The sequence below is a fragment of the Solanum lycopersicum genome, chromosome 12, assembly GCF_036512215.1.
Source record: "Solanum lycopersicum chromosome 12, SLM_r2.1".
Lineage (NCBI taxonomy): Eukaryota > Viridiplantae > Streptophyta > Magnoliopsida > Solanales > Solanaceae > Solanum > Solanum lycopersicum.
The window spans coordinates 65,911,146-65,932,482 of record NC_090811.1 but is presented as its reverse complement, the minus strand read 5'-3'; the positions used below and the strand labels follow the sequence as shown (position 1 = coordinate 65,932,482).

The 21,337-nt window shown below is 30.7% G+C and overlaps 2 protein-coding genes and 1 pseudogene across 3 annotated transcripts; all 3 read right to left on the bottom strand.

The window, feature by feature from the left end:
* Positions 1–547: 547 nt before the first annotated feature.
* Positions 548–4,693, bottom strand: LOC109119109 (serine carboxypeptidase-like 11; annotated as a pseudogene).
* Positions 4,694–4,768: 75 nt separating this feature from the next.
* LOC112940472 (serine carboxypeptidase-like 2) lies at positions 4,769–14,597 on the bottom strand. Its single transcript, XM_026028685.2, has 14 exons — positions 14,438–14,597; positions 13,886–14,031; positions 13,708–13,784; positions 13,171–13,293; positions 9,971–10,073; positions 9,842–9,879; positions 9,657–9,755; positions 6,761–6,847; positions 6,531–6,659; positions 5,923–5,994; positions 5,703–5,833; positions 5,508–5,621; positions 5,387–5,432; positions 4,769–4,960 (listed from the first exon to the last, which is right to left on the bottom strand). The coding sequence occupies exons 1-14, from the start codon at positions 14,557–14,559 to the stop codon at positions 4,877–4,879; spliced, it is 1,371 nt and encodes a 456-aa protein (XP_025884470.1). The 5' UTR covers positions 14,560–14,597; the 3' UTR covers positions 4,769–4,876.
* Positions 14,598–15,731: 1,134 nt separating this feature from the next.
* LOC101253984 (serine carboxypeptidase-like 11) lies at positions 15,732–19,879 on the bottom strand. Of its 2 annotated transcripts, none has more exons than XM_069292449.1 (14): positions 19,411–19,879; positions 18,428–18,569; positions 18,261–18,337; positions 18,041–18,163; positions 17,579–17,681; positions 17,473–17,510; positions 17,289–17,387; positions 17,111–17,197; positions 16,873–17,019; positions 16,619–16,690; positions 16,389–16,519; positions 16,192–16,305; positions 16,047–16,092; positions 15,732–15,948 (listed from the first exon to the last, which is right to left on the bottom strand). In XM_069292449.1, the coding sequence occupies exons 2-14, from the start codon at positions 18,477–18,479 to the stop codon at positions 15,865–15,867; spliced, it is 1,173 nt and encodes a 390-aa protein (XP_069148550.1). In that variant the 5' UTR covers positions 18,480–18,569; positions 19,411–19,879; the 3' UTR covers positions 15,732–15,864. The 2 variants fall into 2 exon arrangements, with proteins under 2 accessions (XP_069148550.1, XP_069148549.1); XM_069292448.1 differs by having other exon boundaries at positions 18,424–18,569; positions 19,411–19,818.
* Between the last annotated feature and the right edge of the window lie 1,458 nt (positions 19,880–21,337).

The following is a 21,337-nucleotide window of genomic DNA, read 5'->3' as shown; positions in this document are numbered from 1 at the left end:
TCACACAACATGGAGTTTTCTTAGTGTCCAAATCAACTTTACGCATTTTAATTAATTTGCGTGATCTTTCACCATCAACGAATATATATAATAAATTTATCTACCAAAACTAAGGCATATAGAAAACATCAACTAATATATTTTTCATCTCCGTCTTCATTGTTCACTACGACACTCTTAGTTGCCCTAACAAATTCATAAACTCCTTTTCTTTTTCTTTACTTTCACGTTAAAGATAATTTAATGTAATTATAATTATATTTTAAATAATGATGATACAAGCGATTGTATATAAAATATCTCTCAAATGTACCTGTGTTCTTGTATTTCAATACTATTCTTTTTTTTAACGCACTAATCTCTTTCCACATTTATTAACCAAGGATAAAAGTGAAACTAATTACATCTTGATTTTCTAAAACTAACGACTATTTTTAATATAAACACAACCCCATAAACTTTTTAATAAACATGACAACTAAAACAGAACAAAACCGATTATACTCTCAAGATAATTCAAAGGGCATATTGAACTTATTACAAAAGATTACAAAGGTTGTTGAGATATCCATCTTTTAAACATGTAAAAACTCTCTTCAGGTCTATCCTCTGGAGCTGTATGCCCTCCTCCCTAATTTTAGGGCAAAAACATTTGACAAATGGGAGCATAAAACAACATTTTCACTATTTAGATTGAAAATATAGAACTTTTTTTTTAAAAAAATACAAAATTATTACCTTTACGGTTGCATATGCCATATGATTAGAGTAAGACCTTGTGTAACTGTAAATTAAAGATGTATAATTTAAATTATTTAAACAATCGTATAATTTGACGAAAATTCAGGGAAGTGAAGCCGTACCCTCCAACTTGTTCATCAACCATCCACGGACGCCAATCATCAATAATCGAATAATTTAAATACTTTATCCATGCTTGTGTCGATTGAAAAGGAACAACCATTTCATGATCGCCACTGCTCAAACAAAATACTTCGATTTGTTCCATTAGTTTCATCTAAATCTTGAGCGCTTAAACCACAACGTAAAGAACCATTGAATGAAAGTATCAAACCTGTATATAAGTGATCGATAACCTTTTTTACTAAGGTTTGCATGGTAAGGTATACTATTCATGAAAGTAATTGCATAACTTTTATCCCCAATACTTGCCCTACATCTTGCCCATGTTCTTTTTATAGTTCCCTAGTCAAAGAAAAACGAAATTTTTATTTCAATATCTTGCACGATAGCTCTAAGCAATATTTACGATACAAGCATGGATACAGTATCTAAAGTAAAATACCTTTCTAACATGGAGAGCCTCTTGAACTTTTGGGTCATTTGCCCAATAAGCTGATAGATTGTGTTTATCAACCTACAAATCAAGAAACTATATAATTATCCTACATTTATAATATGTATATATATACCATGCCCCTCTCATTGTGTATTGTACGTTAATCAGAGTCAGTTTCAAAATATAAAGTTATCGACTACCATTCATACTTTGATGTAAGGACTTACACGACTTATTCTTCGATAGGTAAAGTCATCACGAGTTAAAAAGATTAAATTCTCTTCAAGAGATCTTCTTTGGTTCTTCAGAGTATGTTCCACAAGGCTCTAGTATTTGTTCATCACATATACCACTCACAAGCTACAAAGTTACATTACAAGAGTGTTAAAAGACATAACCTAAGTTAAAAATCAATATAGAAGGTACGCAAATCTTACCTCCTTGAATATTTTTAAGTTTTGTGAACATAATTTACGAATAGATTTTGTACTTTGGTACTCGCCTTTGCAAGTCCATTTTAACGACTGATACAACAAGATTCAAGTTAAACCATATTTGAACAATACAAAGTTCATCTATCTATCTATCTATCTATCTATCTATATATATATATGAAGGGAGATTGAATAAACCTTATAAAGTTCGTCGGATATTAGCCCCATACCACGAGAGAAAGGAATTTTATAATTGTTTTCTTCAGGGAATGTTTTTGGATTTCCAAGTGAATAGCCCTCAAAAAGGATATTGCCATCAAATAAAAATAATATTTTCTTCGGTTCATGATATATTATATGTTGAAATTGAACGAAAAAGAAAGGAATATATATATATATATATATATATAAAATTAACCTTAAGGTTGATTAATGGCTCTTTTCCTGCATTTTTCATAACATAAGATGGTTTTGGTTAGAAATGTCACTCATATGTCATTCGTTTACTTTGCACTTGTTAAAGAAATAATGTAATTTTACTATTTTACCTTTATTTAATGTTTTCTTGAGTCAACATTATAATAAATGATGAATACATAATAGGCAAAATATGATGCTTTATGCATATAAATTTCATAAAATGACAAGTATTGTAGTTCAGCTACTTATAGAAAGGGATGACATATAAAATGGGACGGAGGAAGTATATAGCTAATAATCAACGATAGCAAATTAAAGCATAAAGTAATTGGATCCGATCCTTGGGAATGAAGAACCTTTCAACAAGGAGGCTTTAACCCTCTTGGTGGATATATCGACACGAATTCAAATTAGTTGGACCAGTTAAAGGCTTCAAGGTTCAGAAAATTGGAAGGAATAATAATAAACAGAGCACGAGTAATGAGGTGATGAGGATGATTATAACTTCATATTACAGTCAAACATCTTTATAGCGATACTGTTTGTTTAGATAATTTTTAGTTGTTATAACGAGATCTTGCAATAGAGAAGGTACATTATAGTAGCATAACATGAATATTAGTTTCGAAAAAGAAAACTCTGTTATTATAGTCAAGTATATTGTTATAGACTTGATCGCATGCTTGTAGATCAGTGTAATTGTGTCCCGTTGAAGTTGTTGCATATAAGAACCCAGTATTTAAAGGCTCATCTAAGAAAATTATTCTCGCAAACTACAAAGTTCAAGGAATCGATTAATTTGATAGTATAAATTTGACAAACATACGAAGAAAAAAAAACTATTTTATATCACCTTAGTCCATGAATATGGTCTTGAAACAAGAAATGGTAGGCTTCCATTGTATGCCTTTTGTCCAAAAGCTAATGGACCTAAATATAGAATCGAATTCAAAAATTAAATTTCTCCAAATATAAGTTACCCATAATTTATCCTCATCAGATATTTATATCAAATAAATGTATTTTTATTATTATGTGATTTAATGAAGTAAAATCATATGTTAACTAATTAAAGTTAAATAAAAGGGATAATGCCTAAGTACCCCCTCAACCTATGCCCGAAATCTCAGAGATACACTTATACTATACTAAGGTCCTATTACCCTCCTGAACTTATTTTATTAATAATTTTTTACCCCTTTTTAGCTTACGTGGCACTATCTTGTGGGCTAAAAATGGTTAGAAAATTACATATAAAATAAGTTCAGTGAGGTAATAGGACTTTAGTATGGTATAAGTGTGTCTCTGGAATTTCGGGCATAGGTTGAGGGGTACTTGGGTATTTTCCCTAAATAAAATGAATAATAAATTTAAACACATGACATGCATGTATTGAATTGATATAAATATTCGGTGCGAATAAAATTTACCCCTATACCAAAGCTTTTCCGCACATACATTTAAAAACAAATTGATTTTAAAAGTTGACAAAAACATCGTTACAAATAATAATATAAGTTGATTGATTGGCTCTAAAAATGTATAACAATGATAACCAAATTTGTATACAAATAACCTCTAGACTATGAACGAAAGCATGTTACATATAATATATATATATATATATATATATATATATATATATAACTTTGAATTATAAAGTAACACACTCTCATCGAGACGACATGATCTTTTATATTATCGATGTATATAACTTAAATATTCACGTACCTACTTCGTACACCAATCCTGTGAAGGATGAGCAACCGGGTCCTCCCGCTACCCATAGCGAGATCGGATCTTTCTTCGGGTCGAATTTCGGATTTAACAAAGTAATAAAATAGTTGTACTTCCTCAGATTTAGCAACTCCAATATATCTAAAAATTTCAAAAATAATAAAAATTGACTAAGTCTTGTCATCGCGCTAAGCGTAAATAAATTCACTAGTAAATATTAAAAGCTTATTCGTATAAGCTGATCAAACTATCTTAAAATTATTTTTCAACTTATTACATGTTTAATAAATATTCAATATATCTTTTTAGCTTAGAAGCTCTTTAACTTATGATGATACATAAAATATAAGATAATGAAATTATTGAAAAAAATCATATATTAATTATTGAAAAAATCATACGTTTAGATAATGAACTCCTTAAAAATAAGAACCAACATTTATGAATGACAACATAGGACATGTCAAATTACATTTTTTAACTTATCTTTAATGACGTTTCTAACTGAGGATAATGAACTTTAAAATTAGTATTTTATGTTTAAACGATATATAAAATTGAAGTTTAAGGATTAAAATTTGAAATTAAGGTCAAAATAAAGTACAAAAATAAAAAAGGAAAATAACTTTGAAAGGTGTACGTGTTTGACCTCTTTTTCTATTGAACCTTCATTTATTAATGAGAAAAAGATAAATATATTTAAATTATTATAAGTCGTATTTAGATATCATCAGTCATATTTTTGAGACATTAATGACTTTTTCCGTCCAAAAATTAGAATATACATAGAGAAAGATGACATATACTCTAATTTTTTAACAACAAGGATACCAATGTTGACATATACTCTAATTTTTTAACAACAAGGATACCAATGTTCTAAAAATTATAACAGATGACATCTGCATATTCCATTTACGATAGTCCAAAAATATATTTGTCATTTTTTTAATTTATTTATTAAGGATATAATATGTTAAAAAAATTACAAAGGTTGTTGTGTTATCCATCTTTTAAACATATGAAAGCTCTCTTCACGCTTGTACTCTGGAGCTGTGTGCCCTCCTCCCTAATTGAAAAATAAAATAGAATAAAACATTTTGAGAAATATGAGCACAAGACAATTTTATTATTGAGTTTAGAATGAAGATAATTATATAAAAAAATGGGGATAATGCACGAGTACGTTCTTAACTTATGCCCGAAATCTCAGAGACAGACTTATATTATACTAAGGTTCTATTACCCTTTGAACTTATTTTATTAATAATTTTCTATCCATTTTCGGCCTACGTGGCACTATCTTGTGGGCCCAATGCTGGTGACTTTTTTTTTGAAGCTACTGCCACGTAGACCGAAAAGGGGTAGAAAAATACTTATAAAATAAGTTAAGAAGGGTAATAGGACTTTTGTATCGTATAAGTGTGTCTCTGAAATTTCAGGCATAGGTTGAGGGGATACTTATACTAAAAATGAGTTGAAACAAAATTCTTACCTTTATTGTTGCGTATGTCATATGATTCGAGTAAGACATTGTGTAACTACAAATAAAAAAAATAATAATTTAGAATTGCATGATAATCGTATCGTCTTATCTAATTTAAAACTAACCATACCCTCCAACTTGTCCATTAACCATCCATGGACGCCAATCATCAATAATTGAATAATTTAGATATTTTATCCATGCTTGAGTCGATTGGAAAGGAACAACCATATCATGATCACCACTGTATGATCAAAAATAATTTGTTATATACATACTTTATAATAACTTTAGCTAAAATCGTATAAATTGCAAAAATACAAACCTGTATATAAGTGATCGATAACCTTTTATACTAAGGTTTACATGATAAGGTATACTATTCTTGAGGGTAACTTTGTAACTTGTATAACCAATAGTTCGCTTGCATCTTGTCCATGTTCTTCTTATAGTACCCTAATCAAAGAAGATAAAAAAAAGATCTTTTAATATATAGTTCTTAGCAATATTTAGAATACATATACAAATAAAATGAATTGAAATACCTTTGTAACATGGAGAGATTCTTGAACTCTCAAGTCATTCATCCAATAAGTGGCAAGCTTGTATGTGGCGATCTACGATAAAAAAAAATATACTGTCAAATCTTATTATAGTGATAATGTTTATTTAAAAAGATTGTTAAATACGTATATCAATATTTAACGTTTTGATTTTATTAAGTTAGTATAAACAATAGAATGCAAAGAGTTGTTAGTTGGATAATTTTGTGAATTAACCTAGAAAAAGAAATGTATTTGTTAATCAATTTACACAAAATTTAGAAAGAATATGAATGTAAATTGGTAAAGTTATGACTATAACTAATGGACACTAATGATGATCATCATACATATTATAATATTTATTTTTATACCTATATATTTCTTATAAAGTAGTACTACACAATATTTGAGTATGTAAGACTGATTTAGAGGATAGTTTTACAAAAAAAGTATATTGTTATAATGAATGTAATGTCGTTATAGATAAAATATTGTTATAGAAAAGTATAAAATAAATAAAATATTGTTATAATAAATGATTAGTTAAAGAACGAATTTTGAAAAAAATTCAAATTGTTATAATAAATGACTGTTCGAAATAAACTTACACGACTTTCTTGACATATCAAATCCTCTTCAAGGGACCTTCTTTCATTAGATGATTGGGGTGGGTAAAATTCAATGTCTGTTCCACATTCTGGCTCTAGTATTTGCCCATTATTTATACCACTCACAAGCTACAAAATTGTATTACAAGAATATGAATTATTATTGTATAACCTAAGTTTTAAACCAATTCTAAAATATTACAAAATACAAAAAGGAAATATAACCTTACATTCTTGAACATTTTAAAGTTTTCAACACATTGCTTGTTGGTAGGATCTATGTTTATGTAATCGCCTTTGCAAAACTCGTTCAACGACTGATACAACAAGATTCAAATTATTATTTTGTGTAGGAAATAGGATAAATATGCCTTCGAACTATTGTAAAGAGTACGAGGATACCATCCTTCATCCTTTAGGGACATTGGTGCCCGTATCATTCAACAACTAGAGCATATATACCCTTTATACTAACGGAAATACACGTGTCATAATCTTATCCATTGACCCGATATCAATCGATGGATAAGATTGCACCACATGTCCCTATTTATTCTTCCTTTAGAGTGAAGGGCATATACTGTAACAATTCAAGTTACCACACACGAAGATATATATTATAAAAGATAAAAAACATGAAATACAATAGAGAAATAGAAATGACTTATTAACATCTTTACAACGAAACCGAGAAAACATAACCGAATGGAAAGAGGATCAGAAAATATAGAAGGAGATGGGAAGCTTAGATTAAGAAGTGAGATGAAAGGGAACAATACTCTTTTTCTTCACAATTTGCATGATCCCTAATTCACATATCACTAACCTGTTTGATGGAATATTTTCTGTTATTTGTAGTTTTGATGATTTGACAAACTCAGGGACCTTATGAAAGAACCTGGTTCATTGTGTTATAAACTCTCCATCGCCAAGCTGGAAAAAGTACAAGTGGTTGGTGCACAGTCTCCAACTTATGACAAGACAAACCCAAGGACCTTGTGAAGGACCTGGTTGGATCGACAAACTTCTCATTCTCAGGCTGGAAAAAGTACAAAAAGTTGGTGCACAGTCTCCAACAGTGGCAAAAGTGGCAGACGCAGCAGAAGCCTTAGCCAATGGCATGACTTCGAAGGTTGTGACTATTCTACAAAAAGATTATGTCCAATAGTCATAACCTTAGTTTTTGCAACTTGAAAAACATTTCAAGAATTCTTGCAAAGGATCACAAAAGGATTGAAGAAGAATCCTCAAGATCAACTCTAATTTGAAAGAGCTGGAAGCTTAGTTGTCTTGGGATTATTTCTTCTGTGTGTAAATTGTAAATTTGATCCTAAATATATAAAAGACTCAGATATTTTGGTCTGTTAAAAAGTCTAAGTTGGTTGAGTCCAAATGATTTAGTGAGGAACCTTGTGTGTTGCTTGGTCAAATCCTAAGTCATCCAGAGCGTGGTGATTTAGTGGGTAACCTACGTGTTGCTTAGTTGAATGCTAAGTTGTCTAGTGGTGATAGCTTAGTGGGCAGAGTGAAATCTGATTAGGCTCTTCAAGCAATAGAGTTATTGCTTCGTTGTGAGATTAATAGTTTTTTCTCGCGATGTTGTAATCGAATTTCACTTTTGCTTGTGAAGATTAGTGAAGACGGTTGAAAATCATGTGTGACAAGTCGTGGTTTTACTCCCTTGAGCACCGAGGTTTCCACGTAAACTGCTTGTGCTATTTTTTGTGTTTTCTTACTCTTTGTTCTTACTGCGAGTGTGTCAAGGGACCTGGTCCGTTGACTGGTAGTGTGTAAAGCTTATGGATTCTAACAAGAATCCATAGCCAAGGCACTGTTGAAGCTCAAGAAATTGCAGAGAGAATGCAGCACAATTGAAGGGAAGAAAATATTTTCATTAGACTTCAAAGTCACACAATACATGACCTATATACAACTAACTAACTAACAACTTTGTAACTAACTTTGTAACTAATTTGTAACTAATTCTTATCAGCTATAATCTAGTATGTAATCCTCACCATAATGTACTATATGCTTCAATACGTTTTCAATGTACATCAATGCATTTGTTTAACTCTTTTACACCCTCCCTCAAGCTAGGAACTATGAAGATATTCTTCATTCCTAGCTTGGATACAAGATGTATATGAGAATCTCGTCCAAGTGCCTTAGTGAATATGTCTGCAGGCTGTTCAGATGATGTCAAGTGTGTTGTACTAACAAGTCCTTCTTGTATCTTTTCTCTCACGAAATGGCAGTCTATATCTATGTGTTTTGTTCTCTCATGGAACACTGGATTAGCTGCTATTTGAATTGCAGAAGTACTATCTGAATGCAATGGCACAGGAAGACTAATCTTGACTCCAAGTTCATCAAACAAACCAACAATCCAAACAATCTCAGCAACTGCAGATGCCATCGCTCTATATTCTGCCTCTGCTGAACTTCTAGACACTGTCACTTGTTGAAGGTTATGGATTCTAACCTTTACATCGCTCTGATACCGTGTAAAGCTTATGGATTCTAACAAGAATCCATAGCCAAGGCACAGTTGAAGCTCAAGAAATTGCAGAGAGAATGCAGCACAATTGAAGGGAAGAAAATATTTTCATTAGACTTCAAAGTCACACAATACATGACCTATATACAACTAACTAACTAACAACTTTGTAACTAACTTTGTAACTAATTTGTAACTAATTCTTATCAGCTATAATCTAGTATGTAATCCTTACCATAATGTACTATATGCTTCAATACGTTTTCAATGTACATCAATGCATTTGTTTAACTCTTTTACATAGTGGACACTCGTATTCTAATAGTTTCATGCCTACTATTCAACCCGGATCCCAAATTAACTTGGCCCTATTGCTCGTTCTAGACCCAATAACTCTTGTCAGCCCAATAACTACTTGTGGGACCTTGGTGTCCACATTAGGCTGAACTTGATTCGTAACATATATGCTCTAGTTTTTGAATGACAGGGACACCATTATTTCAAAAATATAACGGAGAGTATTTGTATACCATTTATAATAGTTCTTTTTCCCTTTTTGAGTTACTGTATAATGTGTTGATATGATACAAAGTAAAATACTAACGAAATAAAGAATATGAACCAACCTCATAGAGTTCATTGGATATTAGCCCCATACTATGAGAGTAAGGAATTTGATAATTGGATTCCTCAAAAAATGTTATTGGATTTCCAAGTGAATAGCCCTTAAAAAGGAAAATACCATCAAATTAAAATAATAATTATTCCATAATATATGTTGAAATTGAATATAAAGAAATGAATATGAAACCTTAAGATTGATTAATGGCTCTTTGCCTGCTTCAATTCCTGCATTTATTTGCGTAACATAAAAAAAATACTTTGGTTAGTAATGTTACACATTCATATTAATTACAATACAATATTAATAGGTACATACCATTTGATATTAGTTGAACAATAATTGGAATTGTAATGCCTGAATATGAATCTCCAGAAACATAGAAAGGGTTCGAAATGAATTCGGAATGATTAACAAACCACTGTAAAATAAATCGCGAGTTAGTGTGAAAAAAGTTAAAATGATTTTTTGAATGACATAGATTTCTCTAAAATTTCCTAGTGTAGAAACAAAGAAAATTATCTTGAAGAAATATCTAGATATTCTCGAGAAGTTGTCTTAAAGAAATATCTAGATATTCTAGATAAATAGTCTATAGCTTGTAATATCTAGAACCATCCAGACACAAGGGACATTGTCAATCGTAATTAACCCTAGAACAACTCAAATAAAAGAGTCGTATGTCATAAACAAGTTCTTCTTTAATTTAGCTTTCTCTTTTTTAGTTGAATCTTCTGATCTTAGTTAGCGATCTTGAGCTAACAGAAGTGTAACGACCCTTTTGGTCGTTTCAAGTGCTAAAGCCTTATATTTCATAAAATATTTTTCGATGGGTTCTAATTGGTTTGGACTATTCATAATTACAATTATGAAATTAGTGGGGTAATTTTAATAATTTATGTACTTGGTGGTTAAAGAATATAACATTAAAATTAATAGTGGGCCACTTTTATAACTCTTATAATTAGTATATTAGATTAGAGTAGAGGATAATTTGTAGGATAATAAAAAGCGGTGTGAATAAAGAGGAAGAAACCGACGACGGCTTCAGGTGAGAAACTTATTAAACTTTCAATATGTTGAGATTGTTACTTATATAAATTCATATAATAATAATGTAATGGTTAAATTTATGATGATAAGGTTGCATGATTACCGGTGAAATAAAGAATATTATTTGATCTTTAGATGGTTATTTTTGGGAAAATACCCAAGTACCCCTCAACCTATGCCCGAAATTCCAGAGATACACTTATACTATATTAAGGTCCTATTACCCTCTGAACTTATTTTATATGTAATTTGCTACCCCTTTTTAGCCTATGTGGCACTAGTTCAAAAAAAAGTCATTCATCGTTGGGCCCACAAGATAGTGCCACGTAAGTTAAAAAGGGGTAAAAAATTATTAATAAAATAAGTTCAGGGGTAATAGGACCTTAGTATAGTAGAAGTGTGTCTCTGAGATTTCGGGCATAGGTTGAGGGGGTGCTTGGGCATTATCCCATTATTTTATAATGTCAATTTAAGAACATCCTTTTGTTTAATATTTTAAGTTCAATATTTCTTTGGACAAAGTAAATAAGCTTGCTAGAGGGAATGAATTTTTTCAATTTAATAGTGTGTGTGTAAAGAAATTAGAATGAAAGTTGGGTAACAGTAATAGTTGAACGATTAGAGATAGCGTATTGGCATTAACATTTGGAGAGGAGCTGAAAATTGACAAATAGCTAATAATTGCCATGATGATGGCAATGATTGGATAATAATGCCTTAAATAATTGATTATTAATGAATGTAATAAGTTCCATTCAGGCAAAAAATGTTGCATCCTAGTGTAGTGATATTAACGCCGGGGAGTATATCGGTGTTTGATGTTGAGATTCTTTTTATATATTATCCCATCATAATTTAAGTTTAAATTTATTGAGATAAGTAATGAAACATTAGGTGTATCACATTGTTTGAATACTATAAAAGTTATGATAATTGGAGAAATTGAGACTTATCCATAAGTTGCAACATTGGAAATTTATTATACAATTAGGTGAGTTCTTGGGTTTAGGATTAGACATATAATAATATAATTGTTTGTAGACTCGTTAACATATAAATTATGCATGTATACTTGGTAGATTGAAAACGTTCAGAGGCGTTAAGGAAAGGAAGGGCATTGGAGAAGTAGTTTTCTCGACTTCGATTCTTCGGTGGAGGTAGGTTACGATTTATTTCTATTTGATAGATAAACACTCAATAGCGATTGATATGTATTGAGTGATATTGTAAAGTCTCCTATGTACTTGATTGTGTGGTTGTATGTTTTGATTGTGTGGTTGTATGTCTTGATTGTGTGGTTTGTGGTTGACCTAAAATTATGAGACTGTTGAATTTCTAATCTTGAACCCTCTCTATTAAAATGACGCCTTCAACAAAGAAGGCTTGATGAAATAAAATAGTGAGATCATTGGATCGGAGTATCACGTTCCGACACGGTATTATGGGATCGGAGTGTCACGTTCCGACACAATATATGAGATCGGAGTGTCACGTCTCGACACAATAACATTAAAGGAAAAGAATCTTGAAGTAACTTAATATACTTAATCTCAAAGAACCTATTTTCCAAATGAGTATGGTGTGGAGACATGAGTCCTCATAGGTGTGCTTGATGTTGTGATTGATGGTGTAACTATTATGGTGTTGTTGTCGATGGTTCATCTGTTTGTTGCTTGCCACCTGTTAAGTATTGTAGTTGATTTTATGTTATTATTCAATATATACTGGTTTCTATTTTGAGTTCGCCGATGATACCTACTCAGCACGTGTTCATTGTACTGACCCCTACTTATATTTTTTTCTTTATTCTTTTGTGGAGTGCAACAAATCTACCATCGACTTCGACTCGCCCTTAGCTCTAGCTAGTCTCCAGCACATCAGAGTTCAGAGTGAGCTATTAATTCTAGCTCGTGCTGGATTCTCTCATTCACGTCTTGATGTTCTTTGAACTTGGGACATGGACCATCTTTTTGCTTATTTTGGTTTCTTAGACTTGGTAAATTTGGAAATAGATGTCCTTGATGTGATGACTATCAGATTTTTGGGATGATGAGTATTAAACTTTAGAAACTTATTTAAATTGGTTGCTTAATATCTTTTTGGATCTTCCACATTATTTATATTATTTACAGTTGAACAATTGGTATATGTTGGGGTTTAGATGTGTTGGTTCGCCCACCTAAGGAGATAAGTGTAGGTGTCGCTCACGAATCATTTTGGATCGTGACAAGAAGGTTCCTAATTGTACTTTTCTTCTGCTATTCTCTACGGTTAGTTCACAATGCATCTCCATTATATACTTGTCAACGTTTTCATTTTTCTCATGGTTAAGACAAATCAATGATTTCTAAAATATGCATGGGTGCACCATTAAAAATAAGAAGGAAAAAGTATATTAAGTGAGAACCGATCTGTAGTTGTCTGCGTAAATAACTGAACATTCAATCAAATGTATTAAAATATACCTTTCTTAGAAATTCATAGACGTGATCGCATGCTTGTAGATCAGTACATTTATACGCCTCTGAAGTTATTGCATGCGAGAATCCAGTATTAACAGGTTGCTCCAAAAACAATATGCTTGCAAACTAACAAATATAAGGACTATATTTATTTCATAATCATATGAAATGTGCATAAGAATATTGGAAAATGCACAAGTATCCCTCTAGATTATGACCAAAATATTAGAGCCACACTTTAACTATTGTAAGGTCCTATTGCCCCTCTGAATTTATTTATTTATTTTGTAATTTTGTGCACCTTTTTTGCTGGCATCCAAATATCTCCCACACGCTTTAATTGTGTGGAGTCAAAGACCGTGCCACGTAAGACAAAAGTTATATAAAATTACAAAAAAATAAGTTCAGGGGGTAATAGGACCTTTTGTTTAGTTAAGATGTGTCTCTGACATTTTAGTCATAGTCTAGGGGGGTACTCGTGCATTTTACCTAAGAATACAATTATTTAGTTGAAGAAAAAAATAAAAAAATTTGTGTCACCTTAGTCCATGAATGTGGACTTGAAACAAGAATTGGTAGGCTTCCATTGTATGCCTTTTGGCCAAACTCCAATGGACCTATAAAAAATTATGTATCGTGGACATATTACAATTCGTAACTAACATGCTATCACTTGTTAAATTTAATATTTTATAACTTAAATCTATTTAATATTTACCTATTTCGTATGCTAACCCCGAGAACGATGAGCAACCGGGCCCACCAGTTAGCCATAACAAGATCGGATCTTTCTTCGGGTCGGATTCTGATTTAACAAAGTAATAAAATAGTTGTACTTCTTCTGATTTGCCAACTCCAATGTATCTGAGAATTTCAAAATTTATCGCTTCAGAGTTAAGTTGTTACTGAATATAGAAATGCTTCATTCTTTTTTATACTAATTAAAAAGAAAAACATATCACATAAATTGAAAAAATAATAATATATATATAAGTTTTGTCATTTTTATCCAACTAAATAACTTTTTATTAGTAAAATCAATATATTTACGATCCGTAACTCAAACGAGTTCTAAGGCTTTTAAAACCTTATGATCTCAGACATATCACAATATTTATGTGGTTACAAGACGATTGAACATGACATACATGAAAAAAAACATAGCTTATATATATATATATATATATATATACATACATACATACTAATACTCAAGAAATTAAGAGCTAAAAACTTCACAATAATTAGAAATTAAATAGAAGTTAATTACCCAGTCTGGAGATAAAAAGGAAGAGGTCCATCAAAACCAGGAAGAAATTCAACAATTGAGCTATTTTGTGGAACACTTTGTACATGTAGAAACAAATTCACAAGAAAAAGAAGATGAAACATTGTTGAATATGAATCAAAATAAATTTAAAGTCTGAAGATGTTAGTTATATATATAATTTTTCAAAAGTTGAAATTGAATTTTAATTTATTTTCATTGAAAATCTAAGTTTTATCCAAGCTCTAATTATTTAATCAAAACATGTTAGCTACTAAGGGCCTTGTTTAGAGATCACATCCTAATTTCTAGGACTTGTTAATTACAAGTCAAAGCAATTAATTATAAAATATGATAATTATTTTAAAAAATGTTTATTTTTCACGCCATATATAATTATAATATACTCCATGTGACAATTATAATTATAATATACTCCATGTGGCATGTTTGTTTGCATAAATATTTTATAATTATATAATGTATATGAAAATTGAAAGATAATTTAATCCCCATCAGTTGTCATTGACTAAAAATTAGAATGAAATAAAGTGGATGACATGTTTTAATATAATTTAGTTTGTAAAACTAATGATACTACGTTGTGATGATATTTTTGTGTTTGCAATATATATATTTTGTAATAATTTTGTGTCCATAGATTTTAGGAGTAATTTTGAAAAGTCTTTTGTTATCAAGAGAACCCCTCGGTTTGTTCCTTAGCTCTAAAGTTTGAAGATTTCAAAATAAAATATTTTTGGGGTTTATTTTTTATTTTAAGTAGTGTCTTCCCTGCGATGGTGACACCCACCCTGCTACAGCGGCCTCGCCTTGGCAGAAGAAATCTCATCTCAGCGGCTTGCACTGAACCAGTGAGTCGATTTAAGGATTTCAAACCCCCATTTCACAACACATTCTTCAACCAACGACATTCATATATTATCCGTTCACGCTAAGATCAATTTCGAGAATTACACCCGCCCGAATTCAGTTTCGTAAAGTCGTACAGTTTTCTTAATGTCTTAGCTATCTACTCATGTAATCAAATTCATAATTAGATCAATAAATTGTTACCAGATTTTCCTAGACTTAAATGACTCAAATTTCGTCCAAATTTGGACTAGGTTGGAAAATTTCAAGTTACTATGAAAAGGTTTTTCGACCCAAAATTTTTTGCCGTTGAATTTTTTTATAACAACGGAACTCAATCCTTACACCAAGGTTTCACATGGAGCCAATAATAATTCTCGAGTACCTATCACGTCCAGGGTGTAGGCTCGGAGCATTGACAGGTCCGTAGAGGTATAGTTATATTTTCATGGTAATCTTAAGAATTATACATATGATACTAATTAAAGATTACAAGTGTTTCTTCTTCTAATGAAATCTTAATATATTTATTCATTACGGACATGATATATCTAAAAAGATTACAAAGGTTGTTGGGCTATCCATCTTTTAAACATATGGAAGCTCTCTTTGCGTTTGTACTCTGGAGCTGTGTGTCCTCCTCCCTAATTAAAAAAAAGAAAATTCTTGAGAATCGACGATTTTACTGTTGTTTGAGAATCGAGATATATAAATATATAAATCGAGTGTACAAAATTCTTGCCTTTATTGTTGCAAATGTCATATGATTCGAGAAAGACCTTGTGTAACTAAAAATCAAAGATATATATATAAGAATTTCATGAAAATTGTATAGTCTTATCCAATTTGAATGAAAATATAGGGAAGTAAAATTTGAATAATCATACCCTTCAACTTGTCCATCAACCGTCCATGGACGCCAATCATCAATAATTGAATAATTTAGATACTTTATCCATGCTTGTGTTGATTGGAAAGGAACAACCATGTCATGATCACCACTGTTCAATAAAAAATAAATTGTTATGTATATACTATATATAGTAACTTCAACTACATATTATATCGTGTGAACGTATTAGACCTGTATATAAGTGATCGATAACCTTTTGAACTAAGGTTTACATGATAAGGTATACTATTCATGAAAGTAACTGTGTAACTTGTAGACAGAATACTTTGCCTACATCTTGCCCATGTTCTTCTTATAGTTCCCTAGTCAAAGAAGAACGTTTTAATATCTCGAACCATATATATATAGCTCGATGTAAACAACATTTACTATACATATACAAATAAAACGAATTGAAATACCTTTCTAACATGGAGAGCTTCTTGAACTCTTGGATCATTTGCCCAATAATTGGAAAGCTTGCGTGTGGCGACCTATAATCATAAAGTATATACGTATATATTTATAATTACCTTGTATTTATGTAACTCGTCAAGAAAAAAAGGACGTATATATGCTTCTTTTCATACAAAGAGATTTAGTATTGCATATATATACTTGATCATTATGTGGACGAGTATTTAGAGGTGGCTCCAAAAATTTGAATTAGACTTACACGACTTTCTCGACAGATAAAGTCATCGTATTTTTGAAAAATGAAATATTGTTCTTCAAGAGATCTTCTTTCACTAGAGTATTGTTCTTCAGAGTCTGTTCCACAAAAAGGCTCTAGTATTTGTTGATCATTTATACCACTCACAAGCTACAAAATTGCATTACAAGAATATTATTACCTATAAGTTTATAGTTAAAACACATTAGAAATGTTACTAATACAATTAATGTAAACTTACATTCTTGAACATTTTAAAGTTTTCAACACATTGTTTGTTGGTAGGATCTATGTTGAGGTATTCACCTTTGCAAATCTCGTTCAACGACTGATTTCAACGAGATTCAAATTATTATTTTCTTGTCCTTGTGTTGGTATGATACAAAGTTAATGTACTACGAAATAAGGAATGAACGAACCTCATAAAGTTCGTTGGATATTAGTCCCATACCATGAGAGTAAGGAACTTGGTAATTGGATTCCTCAGAAAATGTTAATGGATTTCCAAGTGAATAGCCCTTTCAAACAATATTTTCTTCTGTTCATGATATATTATATGTTGAAATTGAACGAAAAAGAAACGATTATATATATAAAATTAACCTTAAGGTTGATTAATGGCTCTTTTCCTTGTTCAATTCCTGCATTTTCAAACATAAAATACATTGTGGCTACACAAGTACAAAATTAATAATTAGTTGGTCCTTACCATTTGATATTAGTTGAACAATAACTGGAATTGTAATGCCTGAATATGAATCCCCAGAAACATAGAAAGGGTTCAAAATGAATTCTGGATGATTAACAAGCCACTGCATAATAAACCGCGAGTTAGTTCACAATACATCTATGTTATATTTGATTGCTACTTATTAGTATCTTGATTTCCTTATGGCTCATCTTCAGCCTGATGATGAGATGACCTTAGATAGGAAGGTGCGGAGGTTGAGGTAGAAGAGTAGTAGGTAATTAACAGAGTGTTAATTTGTTATCGTACTTTTATGTGAGAGAGGTAAAATACATCCTATCCCCTCTCTCTTCTAGACTCCATTTGTGAAATCTCATTGGATATGTTAGTGCGTTTGATTAATTAACTCATGGCACATTTATCCACCACTAAGATGCATATGTATGTTAGGTTCGTGAACTTGTTACAATTTATGTCAAATACCTTTCTTAGAAATTCATAGACGTGATCACATGCTTGTAGATCAGTACACTTGTATGCCTCTGAAGTTGTTGCATACGAGAATCCAGTATTAACAGGCTGCTCCAAGAAAAGTATGCTCGCGAACTACCAAATTTAAATAATTTATTTATTATATATGCTTGCGAAATACCAAATATATATGTATGTCGATGAAGATTTTATTTTTTTTTGTGTGTGTTACCTTGGTCCATGAATATGGACTTGAAATAAGAATTGGTAGGCTACCATTGTATGCCTTTTGGCCAAAATCCAATGGACCTTATAAACAAAAAAAATTTATCATGAACGACGTGTTACAATTAACATGCTATCACACGTTAAATTTTGATCGATTTGATATTTACCTACTTCGTATGCCAACCCTGTGAAGGAAGAGCAACCGGGCCCTCCGGTTAGCCATAGCACGAGCGGATCTTTTCTCGGGTCGGATTCGGATTTAACAAAATAATAGAATAGTTGTACTTCCTCAGATTTACCAATTCCAATGTATCTGAGAATTTCAAAATTCTATCACTTCAACAATTTTTTGAGACTAGTATATAGATATTATGTTATGAAAATAGTATTATTACTACTATCATTCATGTTTCGTAGTAATTTGATTAAACATAAAGTTTTATCAAGAAACTAAAGTAAGAAATTTCAACCTTCTTGTATCAAATGCCATTATATTTTTGTGTTATTAGAAAAGACTGTTTTGACTAAGTTTATATGTTGGTCAAATTGACTTAAAATCACTTATGGACTTATTTACGCATATTGTCAAAATCAAATTGAAAGGCTTATAAACTCTATTTGTTTTTTTATCACATTTTTTAAAATTATTTTATCTGATATTTTTTCTAGTTCTCAAAATATTTTTTTCAAAACTAAATTCCTAACTTTCTCCTATTCACCACTCCTCCTTTTCTTTATGAAGATAATAAAAACTGTAAGAGTATTTTCTTCATTTTAACAACAAAAGAAAAACTCACCAACACCTTCTACCAAACACATCAAATCAATTGTTTATTATAAGTTTTTTCACTTTTATTCAAATAAATAACTATTTATTAAAAAAAATATAGATATATTTATTAAAAAATATATATTTTTCAATTCCTAAAATTTATTCATTATTTACAATCAATTAATTCGAACAAGCTCTAAAGCTTTTAAAACCTTATGATATCAGATACATCATAATATTTATATGGTTATAAGACATTTAAACATGAAACGTGAAAAAAACATGGATTATATATACTTGTCAAGAAATTAAAAGGTAAAATTAAAGCTTCATATTGAAATGAAATAAATAATTATAAAGACATTAAAGAGAAGAAAATTACCCAGTCTCAAGATAAAAAGGAAGAGGTCCATCAAAACCAGGAAGATATTCAACAATTGAACTATTCTGAGGAACACTTTGTACATATTGTACAAACAAAGTAACAAGAAAAAAAAGATAAAACATTTTTGATGAAATAATAATAATAGATAAGTTCTGAGGATCTTAGGTGATTTTAATGAATTTATATGTTGAATTGTCCGTCCATATATATATTATTTATGTGTTATATATTTATTTTTTCAAAAGTTGAAATCGACGTGTTAGCTACTAAGGTCCTTTCTGTGATATTATTTGATTTGAATATATAATTTAAGAAATATAAGAAAGACTTTGGAATGTTTTAAAACTATTCTTGAAATAAATAAAATTTTCAAATAGAAGAATATAACTTATGTAGACTTTTTTCTCAAATAAATAGAACCCCAACATGAATAAAATATTGACGTGTCACTAAATATTTGTTAAATAAAAAAAATACTATCAAAACTAACGAAAATTTATCACATAAACTGACATAGGAAATTAATTAAATGTTTGTTTTACACACCATAACGTGGCATATTTGGATAAGCTAGGTCTATTTTACTATTGAATTGATAATACAATTTCTATGGTACACAACACGCCATTCCAATAGTGTTCATTTCGATTACTCTAACGTTAGCTCTATTTTCTATGGTACAAGAAAGTTAAGAAGGCAAATGTCAATTCAAACCTCGCATACGTAGGTTTCACGTGTATTCGTTAACTTTGAAAAAAGATATGTATATATATCTTGAGAAACTGACAGAAACTAAATATAATTAATAGTTACCCCATAGAGAGTATGAAATGGTGTTTTTTTTTATCAAACTGGAGAATCCTGGTTGTACACACCATGTGATTAGAGATGATTCATTATTTTTAGTGCTGGGACAACATAAAGGAGAAAGAGTTATTGTAACCACTGATAACTCAACTTATCCAGTAATGAAGAAAGGTGTGGTTGAAATTTGTTTTACTAATACAAACATCAACATAAATGATTTTTATCATGTTTTCGGATTTGAAGAAGAATCTAAACACTTAAATTTGTATAAATTGAGTAAATGAACATATTTTTCCTACATGATAATTTTGTATCCTACATTGCATCCTACGTGTATTATGCCATGTAGGACACTTGTGTCTACTTGTTCAATTTTATAATAGTTTAAGTATCTACTTGTGTACATTCAAAGTTGGAGGGCATAATTGTTCGTTGACGTCAAGTCAAGGGTCATATTTGTGTATTATGTCTTAAAAATGACTTTAAAAAAGTAAGAAATCAAAAATAGATAGCCCCGTACTTTTTATTTTTTGACTTAAAAATCATTTAAGTTTGTCAATAAATTGTTAATATAGAGCAGGATTGTAATAGATTGTGGCAGTGACTCTTGAGGAAATTCAATAAAATATGTTAGTTCGACACACACACACAAAAAAAGCTTTTGCTAGTACTCTAATTCGTTACTCACAAGTACTTTTAATTTATTTTGGAAAATCTTCAAGATTTTGTATTACTTCTATGAATTGTTTTAAAAAATGTATTGTATGTATCAGATTTCAAGTTCAATTTGTTGTAGTATCCAAGATAACAAGGGAATTGTCTTGCTTTGTGTCATTTTATCCTGACTTCTGTGTTTTCCGGGACCTCTTCAGTGGCAGGGTGAAGGGGATTGGTGTAACGACCTGTTTAGTCGTTTTGAGCAGCAGATTTTATTTCTGGAAAAACAGGCTGGGACGACGGAACCCACGACGGACCGTCAAGGGGTCTCGTTTCAAAACACTTAGAAATTCTGAAATTGGGTACTGAAAATCGACTCTCTGAACTTCGTAACGGAATGGCAGGACGGACCGTCACGGGCGTGACGGACCGTCACAGACTCTTTGGTGGAAATTGAGTC

What these genes read in the sequence shown, in the direction of transcription:
- LOC112940472 (XM_026028685.2), bottom strand. Translation starts at nt 14,559, where the DNA reads ATGTTTCATCTTCTTTTTCTTGTGAATTTGTTTCTACATGTACAAAGT. An exon ending in CCTTTTTATCTCCAGACTGG is followed by an intron (nt 14,032 to 14,437) that starts GTAATTAACTTC and finishes TGAAATTCTCAG; the next exon opens with ATACATTGGAGTTGGCAAAT. An exon ending in TGATATGTCAAGAAAGTCGT is followed by an intron (nt 5,995 to 6,530) that starts GTAAGTTTATTT and finishes TTTTTATCGTAG; the next exon opens with ATCGCCACATACAAGCTTGC.
- LOC101253984 (XM_069292448.1), bottom strand. Translation starts at nt 19,535, where the DNA reads ATGTTTTATCTTTTTTTTCTTGTTACTTTGTTTGTACAATATGTACAA. An exon ending in CCTTTTTATCTTGAGACTGG is followed by an intron (nt 18,570 to 19,410) that starts GTAATTTTCTTC and finishes TGAAATTCTCAG; the next exon opens with ATACATTGGAATTGGTAAAT. An exon ending in TGACATTTGCAACAATAAAG is followed by an intron (nt 15,949 to 16,046) that starts GCAAGAATTTTG and finishes TTTTTTAATTAG; the next exon opens with GGAGGAGGACACACAGCTCC.